The 12,578-nt window shown below is 42.2% G+C and overlaps 1 protein-coding gene across 3 annotated transcripts in view; it reads right to left on the bottom strand.

The window, feature by feature from the left end:
- Positions 1-8,501: 8,501 nt before the first annotated feature.
- REXO5 (RNA exonuclease 5) overlaps positions 8,502-12,578 on the bottom strand; it is a 44,256-nt gene continuing 40,179 nt past the window's right edge. For all 3 annotated transcript variants that reach the window (XM_072836061.1, XM_072836062.1, XM_072836063.1), the window contains exons 19-20: positions 12,270-12,388; positions 8,502-8,709 (exon numbers count right to left, since the gene is read on the bottom strand). In XM_072836061.1, coding sequence (XP_072692162.1) covers positions 8,628-8,709; positions 12,270-12,388 — 201 coding nt within the window. In that variant the 3' untranslated portion in view covers positions 8,502-8,627. The remainder of the gene's footprint in view (positions 8,710-12,269; positions 12,389-12,578) is intronic.

The raw sequence follows: 12,578 nt of genomic DNA, 5'->3' as shown, positions 1-12,578 counted from the left end.
ATTGCTTATTTTGAGTTCCTTTATTAGGAGCCTTATGGCTCCAGGCTCCCATCTTTCCAAAGATGATTACTTAAGGAGTTCCTGCAGTCGGTGTTTTTCCAAGATTGACATTGACATTGACATAGGAAACGTACTTGGTTTTTTTTTTTTAAGATCCTAAACTTGGCAGTTGCCCCTTCTAGAGGGACAGAAGGGAAACTTTAAAGAATCAGCCACAGCAAGTTAGTACTGCTGGAAAGCTGAAGAGGGTCTCAGGCCAGATGTCTGGCTTTGTTCTAGCCTAAGACACAAGTTCCTTGTATAAAGAGAGTTTCCAGGGGCCCCAGCAGGTTCTGTGGGCTCAACTGTAGTCAGGGTGCCTAGACTGAGGTTTTAAAGAGACTGCCTTCTCATCCAGCCAGTCCTGCGAGCCCAATATTTCCTGATTCTAGACTGGATAGAGTTTGAAAAGGAAAGGGCAGGCTGCTCCTAGCCAGGTAAGGCTCCCTTATGTCTTAGATTACAAGGATATATGGAGAGAAGAGCACAAGAGAGGGTGGCACCAAGAATCCTGAGGACTCTGGAGGAACTGGATTCCTTCCCCAGCCTACAAGGTGGCATTCCATGCATTAGGTATGCTAGAAGTGGGTAGATTTTTGTTAACTATACAGCCTCCCCATCCCGACCTCCCACAAAGAAAGCCATTAAATAAATTATTTTTGGTTATATTTTTAATGATCTATTTGTTACAGAAATGCAAATGAGAAACCGGTAAAGGAAATAGGGAAGGACTTGTAGGTTCTATCCAGGCTGGAGTTCCTGGTGCAAGCTAGCTCTGGGCCAGTGTTTGACTTGAAAAGCAGTTTTTTAGCAAAGGGAACGAAGGTGGGGTATGTGTATGGTTTGTAGTCATGGAGAAATTAAAGGTCCCTGTTCCTTTTAGCCTAGAAATAGGTTTGCTGTTTAATGAGCAAGCAGTAATTGTGTGGAAGAGGCCACATGCATGCCCCTCGGGGGTAAGCCAGTGTGTGCTCTTCACTTTAACAACATCACATCAGGGTGGTACAGAGGGGCAGGATGTGGATTTTGAAAATAGGCAAATATCTGAGGGTGACTACGAGAAATTGAGTATGTATTGGGACATTCTTAGTTTTTGGCAAATGGCTTTGAGTTTGTGGTGTATTCTTTAGTGATTAGAAAGCTATATGAGATGAAGTATTGCTTCATTGACATGCTCTTGCTCCATCCTTGCCATATTTGTATCATTAACCCCACCTCTTGTAATGACACTTCGCTATGCTTAAGCTGGATGCCTCAACAGTTTTCCCTCACCTGGACCAGTTGTGCCCACATGTGAGCTGGGTCCAATACCCCCATCTACTCTTCTGGTAAGAAAAATTAGAGCTGGGTAATGATCCAAATTTCACCCAAGCCGAGGCCTAAAGAAATCCAATTGGAAATGTACTAGGCAGTGTTTTCAATATTAAACTTCCCTAAGGAAGGCACAAACTAGCTTTCTTGGGAAGGGAGCAAGGATTAAGCCACAGAGTTCATATTTAATACAGTTCTGCTCTCCCAGAGGCTGGTGTCAAAATTTAGTCCTCAGTGCTGGAGTCCACAGGATGTGGGACTCCATAGTTCATTGGATGGCCTCAAATCCTATTATGCCAGACTGCATCAAACAACGATGGGAAATTACTGGGATAAGGACTTGGGTCTAAAAGTTTAAAAATCAAAACATCTCTATGTAAGACTGTGGTTTGCCACATTTAAAGAGAAGTCTTTTGAGTGTAGTGAAGCCCAGGAATAGACCCAATTATACAATTATAAGGGCTGGAGAGAAGCTGCTGCTAGGTTTATTTTAGCTGCCCGCTTTGCCATTTTTCTTGGGTCTCTTAATGTTGCTTAGTGATGACTTGAACATCTTGGTAACTGACAAAGGTCTTCCCTTGGGGGGGGGGGGTGGACTCGAAAAACTTGGAAACTGACAAAGGTCTTCCTGTGGGGGGACTCTAGCAGTATCTTGTTTAAACAGTTGAAAGGGAAAGGATTACTACAAGTTATTAAAGTATGTTAATTGGGACTCATGTGAGGACCTATCTTGTTGATCCTCCTCCTACTCCATAATCTGTTTTCTGAATCCTAGAGGGGGTTTCTACCCACTCCCTTTCCAAGTATAATTCTTATTGGTAGTATATATCCAGTTTAACCTGGACTGAGGGCCATGTTTTAGTGAGGATCTATGCAGGTGTTTTTCCTTATCGAAAGAGTTTATGCTTGAGCACTGGTTGCAGAAGCCGAGATGATTCAAATAGCTTTGAGTAACCATCAGGTTCTCCTGATTCAGGTGCTGGGGCCTCAACATCCTATTCCTCTTGGAAACTAAGCCTGCTTTCATAGATACTTTTTCCACTACCCACCTTCTCTTTTTGCTACTTAATACAACATAATCTTGGATATTGCCAAAGGAAGCCCTTCAGCAGATGGTGACACCCCCCCACCCCACCCCCCGACTCTGATCCCCAGCCCCGAGTCTGTAATTAATTGCTCTTACCTGTTGCACTAACGAATATGATTCTAGGTTTCAAAGGGGGAACTTGAAACAATAGGCAAATGGGGCTTGGATGAATTGGTCCTACAGATACCCTGCCTTAACCCACTGAGGTGATGAGTCCACTACTCATGTGACCCTCCACCTTTGTGGATTCCTCTTGGTTTGTGACCAGTGTGTTTCCTAAGGTTGTACAAACTTATTGACAAAGGTCAATACTTCCGTTTGTATTCGCTGCACTGTTGCACTCTCAAAATGGCTCCTTGAATATTTTTATTAACTTGTTACACACATTTTTGTCTGTCTACATTTTTCTTTTGATGTTTTTTTATTTGGAAGGTTACCTGCTGTTGGATTTAATAAATTTGTTTACTTCACTATTGACAATTCTGAGAGAGAAAAAAAACCCACAAACCCAACCAGTGACTTTATTTTGGGGCGAGATTTACCCGCCGGGAGCCTCTTCCAACATGATATTGGATAGCAGTTCCTATGCTTTGGAAAATAATTCAGATGGTACAGGATCCTCAGACTTCAGACATGGATGTTGACTTCCCACTTACCAACTTAATGGCCTTTGGGGTCCTAATACTTGTAGGCAAAAAGACCAATGAGTCCTCAGAGGGCTACTACCTAAATAGTATTATTGTAGCAACTGATGTCGATTCCTATGAGGAACAAAAAGTGAATTTGAGCACTGTGCTAATGGATGGCTCCTACATCTATCAGGTTGGCAGTGATTAAGGCAAAGGACACAAGCTGAAACTGTCAAGTGCCACTGCTGTGTGACCTTTGGCAAGTTAGTGAAATTCCGAGTTTCCTTATACTCCTCTGTAAAATCAAGAGACTATTATTTCCATCAGTGTTAGGATTTAAAAAGTTTTTGTAAAGCACCTAAATCACCTAAGTTTAAGGTTTCCAAAAGGATGTCAGGTGAGTAATGCAAGGAATCCAGAGAGGAAGAGATGGGGGTTGGCATGGTCACACTGGACCTTTCAGGTCACTGCCCCTCCTGGGGGCTTAACTTCCCTCTCTGTGCCAAACTGGGGGTGGGGTTGGGGCTTTGACTAACATGATTCCTGATGGCTCTATTTGGCTCTTACATCCTAGAAGTCTGATTATGGTAGACCAGTTATGACCCTTAGCTTCCTTTCATTGTATTTTCTGTCTTGTTATTGTTTATATTCAGGAAAGCTATTGGCCAGCCATCTTACTCACTTCTTTGATGGAGGCCCTAATGACCTTCCCAAAGATTTCCAGCCTCATGTTGGTATCTCCTAAAAATAAGTAAGTACAGTGGTGGGACTAGATGTGCTTTTATTTTTTCCTTGTAGTTGGAAAGGACTTGGGAGTCATGGCTACATCCTTTAGCTAGGGAGAAGGTTATAAGGTTTCCTCAGTGAACCGGAATTTCTTTTATTTTCTTTCCTTATTATCAAGGTTAGCATCAAATGGAGGATGGAAGGAAATGGGGTGGGGGTGGGGGTTAATTTTTTTCTTACTTATAAAGTGTATCTCCAAAACAGATTCTTATTCCCCAGTTGGCTCTTGGGCTTGTCTCTTCTGTGCTTAAACCTTTCAGACTTCAGCCCAGCCACGACCTTAACAAATAGAAATTTGGGGAATTCCAAAGTGAAAGATTTAGGTGCCTAGTTAGAGCCTGGAGCTATTCAAAGTGTTGATATGGTGTTGTACAGATTATATATGGCTAAAATACAAATTCTGATTAGATGAGGGGCAAGCAACTTCTTCACACCAGAGATGAGCTTAACTGCATGTAAAATGGATGTTTTCTAGCAAAAAAGGTATACAGAAGGTAGTGCCGAGGATCCAGAGAAGTACCAAAGAGTCATCTCAACAGTGGCATCTTCTCTTTCTTCAAGTCCAGTTGCCAAAAGCACATGGCTGGGTTGGCTCTGGAAGTCCTATTTTAGGTCGGGGTTGTGACCTAGGTCCAAAGGGTCAGTCTTGGGGAAGGAAAGGTATGGAAACCAGCCTAACCTTTTCATTTCCTTTCCTTTGTTGTGACTTCTCAAGAGGCCCCTATCTTATGAAAACCATAAAAGGCTCTTCTTGGGGCTTAATGTTCTTCCCATGTAATGTTCCAACCTTGATTCTCTTGCCTTAGGGGTGCTGAAAAAGTCCTAGTGGATTATGGCAGCAATGCAGTCAACAGCAAAGCCTCTGACTATAGTGCTTTATAATCCATGCAGATTGGCCCTGTGTTTATCTGGGATGGTGCTGCTGAAATTGCTAGTATATTAAAATAAAGAGCTACAAAATGGTATGGCACCTTAGTGTAAGACAAGACAAAAGAAAACACATATGCTCTTAAATATATGGACTTACATAGTAAAGGACGTATTCTTCTTGATTGGTAAGTAAAGATAGGTAAATGGGTAAAATCTAAATATTTTGGGGGAAGTTGCCATATGCCAAAACAAATTCTGGGAGGAATAAAAGGTATAAGTGTGAAAATTAAATTATTAAAAAACGATACAAGGGTGCCTCGGTTAAGCATGTGACTTAATCTCAGCTCAGGTCTTTTTTTTTTTTAATTTTATTTTTATTTATTTATGATAGACATAGAGAGAGAGAGGCAGAGACACAGGCAGAGGGAGAAGCAGGCTCCATGCCGGGAGCCTGACGCGGGACTCGATCCTAGGACTCCAGGATTGCACCCTGGGCCAAAGGCAGGCGCGAAACCACTGAGCCACCCAGGGATCCCCTCAGCTCAGGTCTTAATCGCATGGTTGTGAGTCCAAGCCATAGGTCGGGCGGGCATGGAGCCTTCTTAAAAAACAAACATCCCCACCCGCCCAAAACCATACATACTTGTCAGCGTCTATTAAACTGATCTTGGGATCAATCAAGACTTTCTAAATATAATAACAAATAAAAGAAAGCATAAGACTTCTAAAACTACCTTAAAATAAAAAGCTAGAAACATTTTTGCAATAATCAATAGATATTATACTTAATCCATAAGGAGAACTTAAAGAAAAACAATTGGCCAAAAAAGCTTCTGGGAAAAAAAAAAGATACCGATCTATAGGATATTCAAATAAACAGAAATCAAATCTATTTATTTAATGGATAGTTTTTTTTTAACCTATCAAATTGGCAAAGATTTGGAACAAGTCCAGGCCAATAGAGTAAAAAACTTCTGAGAAATTAAAACTGTAAGTGTTCATACTTACAGATGCTGTAAGTGTTCATACCCAATTTCACTTCTAAGAATTTTTTCTTAAGAAATATTATTTGTCAAAGATGTATGTGCAAGGATTTAATTGGTTAGGGACAATTTCAGTGTCAAAAGGGGACTGTTTTGGAAATTATGGCACACATCAACACATTGGAATATTATACAGCTATTAAAAAACTCGAATGATGGAAAAAGTATGACATAAGACTGAAATAATGACATTGTTAACTCTGAGTGGTGGCATTAGAAGTGATTTTACCTTTTTTTGAATTTTTCAAGTTTCCATTAATTGGTTTTCTTTATAATAGGGAAGAAATTATTTATAAAAGGGGCAACAAAAGGAAATGAAAACAAACATGGCTGAGTGTCCTAAACAATTCCATTATGGGTGAGGAGGTCAAAATTGGGAGCAATATGTTCAAAGCCTAAATCAAGAGTTGTGTAAAAACCCTTGGGAGTTGCTTTTCCCCCTCAAATGAGAAGCTGCTTTTCTAGCAGCTGCCTTGGCTGCCTAGAAGGGTGTGGGAGGAAAAATGCACAAACGCACTTATGAATGGAATGTGTGTTTTGCAAGAGGCCAAGTTGGCAGCTTTGGCTTCCAAAAGGTGGGAGCATCAGCTGAAAAGAACAGAGTGTGCAGACTGAGGCTTCAGAAACCTTATGGTTGGGCCCATCTCTTCAGAGTTCTAGAGTTGGGGGCCCACTGGGAAACCTCCCATCAGGAAGGAAATGGTCTTGGCTATTCCTAGGAGCAAAGGCAGCACTCTTGGCACATGGAGCCTAATCTGTTCTGTGATTCTGTACTTGGAAGATGCTCCTCAGTAAATTGTCATTCATTGAACACTTAATGTGGGTTTTCCCTAACTTAATCCTCACAACAACCTCATGAAGTAGGTACTAATGTCCCCATTTTAAAGGTGAGGTAACAGGTTCAGAGACAAAAAGTCATATGTAGCCACTACTCTTGCCATTTTTCATAAGCTGGATCTTTGAATGTTCACAATAATCCTTAAAAAGATACTTTCCCATGAGAAAATATACTCCCATGAGATTAAAGTGGTTTGCCCGGAAGCAGAGCTGAAGTACCAGCCCAGGTCTGTCCATATTCAAAAGCAGACACTTACTTTGTATCCAGACTGGAGTCTCAAGACAAATGGCAGCTAAGCTCTTAACAGCTAAGCTCTTAACAGCTTTGGAGCTCAAGGTGGGGGTGGGGAAAGAATCCAGCAACATTGGCGTTTTAAGATGTTCTCAGGGCATTCACTATATACCTGGGAAGCTTTTCTCTTTATAAGGGAGCTTCATAAGCAAGTTGCAGTATCTTGCTCCTAAATCACGCTCTTCAGTTGTGGCTCCTGGTTCCCAACTTATACATTGGGCCAGTTGTTGTCAAAGTTAAAATGATTAAACACTGCCTCAGATGCCCAACCTTCAAAGTTAATTTTAAGTATTCTAGTTATAAAAGCGAAATATGGTGATTTAAAATAAAAACAGCCTATACACAGAAAAGCAATTTGGTAAAACCTAGTCTTCCAATCCCACCACATTTGACATAGAGTCTTACAGGTTTTGTTCCAGGCCTATGCATGTCTTTGTGTATCTTTCTCTATTCCGTAACTCTCCATATTTCCTACAGCAGAGACAGGGAATGCATAATCATGTCTTTACAACAATCCCATGAGGTGTGTACCATAACTGTCCCAAGCACAGAAACGTTACTCAAGTTCACATAATATGTAGAAAAGTTAGGATTCAGAGTCCTTTTGTATCCAGAGGTCCAACTGCTACTTCTTGCCAATTTCTTTTCTAGAAATTTTACTTACAATTTTTAAAAGTGGCTATCAAGAACTCCATTGTGCTCACCCTGCGATATCTCCTCTATACATGCATGAAACTATCCCATTACAGCATACTGCTACAGAAGTGGAATTGCTGGATCCCAACGTATGGAGCACTTTACAAGGGTTTTCAAGGGTTTTGGTAGGACACATAATATATGCCAGATTAGCTCATCTCTTTCAAAAGGCAGATAAATATCTCTTTCAGAGTTGTGTGTGCCTGTACCCATGTCCTTTCCAACACAGAATGTTAATATTTTGAGAGGTGATTAAAAAAATAGCAGCTTTCAGTGAAATTGAAGCTTTCAGTTCTAAGGGGGAGATCTGGTGTGATGGAGGCACCTAGTGGTGAAGGGTGACACTGCGGTCTCCCCGAAGGGAAGGAAGCATTCCTAAAATTGGAGTTGGGTGCTTCCAGTGTTGGTGAAAAACACAGTCTTCCACTCTCCTGTGTCTGTGGACCTGCCAGATTTTCAGTTCAGCCTCTTTTCCCTTCAATTTTATGATAGAAGTCTGCCTAACAGAAATTTGCTTCATAGATACAACATCAAAAATCTATATAATGCCAGAGCAGTCCCTTCCTCCTGGTTTCCTTTCCTACATACACCATTCAATAGGAGTGTTACACGGAATGAGCACCTACTACAACTTTCCTGTGTGTAAGTCCACTGACCCAAAGAAAGTACAAACTGGTTTCCTTCTCACCCCGTCTTAAGATGAAGAATGCTTGGGATCCCTGGGTGGCGCAGCGGTTTGGCGCCTGCCTTTGGCCCAGGGCGCGATCCTGGAGACCCAGGATCGAATCCCACATCAGGCTCCCGGTGCATGGAGCCTGCTTCTCCCTCTGCCTATGTCTCTGCCTCTCTCTCTCTCTCTCTGTGACTATCATAAATAAATAAAAATTAAAAAAAAAAAAAAAAAAGAATGCTTGAATTTTAGGCATTTATTGAAAATTTGTACATGCCATATAAATGGACTGAACTTTAGCCTGACCACATTCTCTGCCATTGCCCACAAGGGATAAGAAATGGCACATGGAAAATGATGGGCAGACTCACAAACACATGTTTGGGGTGTTGCTTTCCTCTTCGTCTTTTATTCCCATCAGTCCTAGGCCAGAGAATGATCCATGAGTGCTGCAACAAATGAATGAAGATAGGTTTTTAATCCACGGGGCTGAAAGAATGGTTACAAACTCCTACATAAGAGGTGTTAAGTTTTTTATTCATGAGAGACACAGAGAGAGGTAGAGACACAGGCAGAGGGAGAGCAGGCTCCATACAAGGAACCCGACGTGGGACTCAATCCTCAAGGTCTCCAGGATCACGCCCTGGGCTGAAGGCAGCGCTAAACCACTGAGCCACCCAGGCTGCCCAAGTTTTTTTGGGTATATGTATGCAGCAGGGCACAGGCAGGTTAAGACTTTATGGAAAGCTGCCTACTGAAAATGGTTCAATGGAAAGAAGATTGACCAGTCTTAGAGGCCTAGAATCGAGACTGCTCTACCATTTAACAGATTTGAAACATATCTCAACCAAGGGTGAATGACCCCAAACTGAGCCTCAATTTCTACAACTATAAAACAATTAAATACTTAAATTACTATCTTACAGGGCTTTTGTGAAGACTGTAGAAAATAGCTAAAATATACAGATCATTTCCTTTTGCATTCCTCAAAAACCATACAGATCATTCACCATGTACCAAGCATTCTTTTTACGTACTTTTTAAATATACATCCTCATTTAATCCTTCAAAACAGCTTATGTACCTAATGTAGGTACTAATGCAAGTATTAATTATTATGTCCATTTTTCAAAAATAATCTCCTAGACTTAAATAGGTTGCTCAGTAAGTTGAATGACAGAACCAGGTAATGGCAATCTGCCATCAAGAGTCCTTTTAAATAATGTTATATTGTAAAACACTTGGTACAATGGCTGGAACTTAGGAGTCATTCAGTACATGTTAGTTCCCTGCCTCCTTGTAGTGAATATTCAAAGGTTTGGGTTCAAGGGCTACGGAGCTCTCCATGGCAAAGCTGGTAGAAATGAGCAAAGACAAACCCAGAATCTATCACCACCTGATATCTTAACTTACACCAACAAGCAGTCTTTTGGACATGAAGGACGAACTCTGTGTGGAAAGTGGCTCTGGAGTCATACTATCAGGGTTCAAATCCTAACTACACTTACCAGGCTGTGTGACCTTAGGCAAACTTCTTAATCTGAGCCTTTTTCTCCACTTGTTAAATGAGGATTCAGCACCTCAACTGAAAACATGCCATGTAAACATGCCTGACACTTACTAAGCGTTTGATGAATTAGTACAAATATAGTCATATTTTTTTTTAAGATTTATTTATTTATGATAGACACAGAGAGACAGACAGACACAGGAGGAGGGAGAAACAGGCTCTATACCGGGAGCCTGACGTGGGACTCGATCCCGGGATTCCAGGATCGCGCCCTGGGCCAAAGGCAGGCGCTAAAGCACTGAGCCACCCAGGGATCCCCTAGAGTCATATTTTCAATATTAATTTTAACTTTTGAAAATAAAAGGATTAAGAGCTGAGTCAGGCTCCAAGCATGAGGAAACCAATTCTCTTTGTTACTCCTTCCTGAGCCAAGACTATGGGATCATGGAGAAAGCTGCAAAGACAGGCCCAGAGAAGTTAGTCACACAGGAAGCTTATAGTTTGGGTAAAGGCATGCTCCTTCTGCTGGGTTTGCCCTACAACGCTACAGCTATCAAAATGTAACTTTTAGAAGAAAGAAGGGGGGGTCCCTGGATGGCTCATCTGTCATGATCTCAGGGTTTTGATATCCAGCTCCATTTGCCCCCCCAATCCTCAGCAGGGAGTCCACTTGAGATCCTCTCCTTCTCCCTCTGCCCCCCAGCCAAATCAATCAATCTTTTAAAAAAAAAAAAAATTAGATTTTCTTACTGCAGGATTTGCTATTGCCAAGGTGTTTTCATGGCTTTTGTCATATGTTGTTTTAGGTTCATACTAAGGTGGAGGTCCTAAGCCTTTTTGCTCCCTGACCCCAATGCTCCTTTCCTCAAGCCCTCATTCACTATAGAATGACCTGGCCACATCTGGAAGGAGAAAGCTTTGGCCTACTCTAGCTTAGTTTGCCTACACAATGGAGAACTGCAATCTAAATATTCTACCTGCAACACACAGACCCCGCCACTTATTTTACAGACCCCGCCACTTATTTTACCACTTCCACAATGGAGGAGCTATGTCAGTGCAAGTCCACTTGCTCTTAACCAAAATATTTTTTGTCAATTTATGGTCACCTCATGCTGTTAACCTACCCACAAAAGGCTGTCTGAAGTATCAGTCTAAGATGGGTTTTTGTTTCAAATGTAAACACTTAATGGTATTTTCTGTTCCTCACAAGACCGCAATTCTCTCAGACTGCCCAGCAGGCAGCCTATCTCCCCAATGGCCCTGAGATGCATGTTAAAGGATTTTATGACAGGAAATTAATTTCTGATCCGGGTTTCAAGGCCTGAGGCATTCATGTTCTGCAATCTAGGATCTTAGGCCTGGAAAAGAATCCTAGAATGCCAAAATTTTAAGGGACTTTTTAGAAGTAAATATAATCTAGTGATTTTCAAACCATGCTCAAAAGAGCTACTGCCCTCTTGCTTCTCTCCCCCCAATATATATACTCACTCATCCACCTACGCACTCATTCCAGAACTGCCTATCTTCCTATCTTTATGCTCTAGGATTTAACAGCAATTTTTCTTCTAAAGAAAACATTTTATAGTTGAAAGGGTTTGAAAATCACTGATTTACTCCAAATCTCTCATTTTACCAAAGGTAAATTGAGACCCACAGTGGGAAAGTGGCTTGGCTACTTGTCAGAGTAGGTATGTAACAGAGCTGGAACTGGACCGAGTTCTGTTCCATTATTCTTCAGGCTTTGAACCAGCAAAGCAGGTCCTCTTTGCAAAGAGGGAGATGGACGAAGGCAGGAATATGCTCCTGAAATGTAGGAAAGATCCTATATGCTCTGGGCCTTGCCCTAGACCTTCTTTGTTTTCACTCAAGTGGGGTTAGGCAGCTGCCTCTTGTCCCACAGAAGCTGCAGGACCTAAGATCTCTGGCTTTAAACTGGGATGAGCTACCTGCCTGATAGTAAGCTAGTAAGAGTAATTATAGAAGAACATATACATGTAAAATGAAGATATAATACCCATCTCTTTTTTTTTTTTTTAAATTTTTATTTATTTATGGTAGTCACAGAGAGAGAGAGAGAGGCAGAGACACAGGCAGAGGGAGAAGCAGGCTCCATGCACCGGGAGCCCGACGTGGGACTCGATCCCGGGTCTCCAGGATCGCGCCCTGGGCCAAAGGCAGGCGCCAAACCGCTGCGCCACCCAGGGATCCCCAATACCCATCTCTTAAAACTAAAAAGAGAGGATTCCTGGGCAGCCCCAGTGGCTCAGCGGTTTGTGATCCTGGAGACCCGGGACTGAGTCCCACATCGGGCTCTCTGGAGCCTGCTCCTCCCTCTGCCTGTGTCTCTCTCTCTCTCTCTCATGAGTGAATACATAAAATCTTAAGATTCCTGTAAGTCCTCATTTATGTGCCTGAATGTGAATAAAAGGCCTTTCTCTAAGAACAGCTGAAGTCCAGAGGCCAGAATCATGAAGGGACAACCCTTTCAGTTCTTACCTCTTGGTGCCTGGCAGCAGGATGAGGCAGAGGGTGCCTGGGCCCAGGCTGTGGTAGAGCTTTCCTATCTTCCGGCCCCAGCGCCAGGCTGCTATCTTTGGGTGGTCCACCTTCAGAGCCTAGGATCAAAGCCATATATTGACACTCAGCCAGAGTATCATCTGCTCACCTTTGGAGGGGCTGCACCATGGGATCCCAGGAAAAGTTCTGTAAAAATCCTCTATCTGAAGCTAAAGCCCCCACCTTCAAGGTTCCCTGTCCATCCCAGCATCTCCAGGCCACAGGTCAGTTTTAGGAGTAAGTTGTTCT

The sequence above is a fragment of the Canis lupus genome, chromosome 8, assembly GCF_048164855.1.
Source record: "Canis lupus baileyi chromosome 8, mCanLup2.hap1, whole genome shotgun sequence".
NCBI lineage: Eukaryota > Metazoa > Chordata > Mammalia > Carnivora > Canidae > Canis > Canis lupus.
Note: the sequence above shows the minus strand (reverse complement) of the source record. Positions and strands in the feature narration are given on the sequence as shown.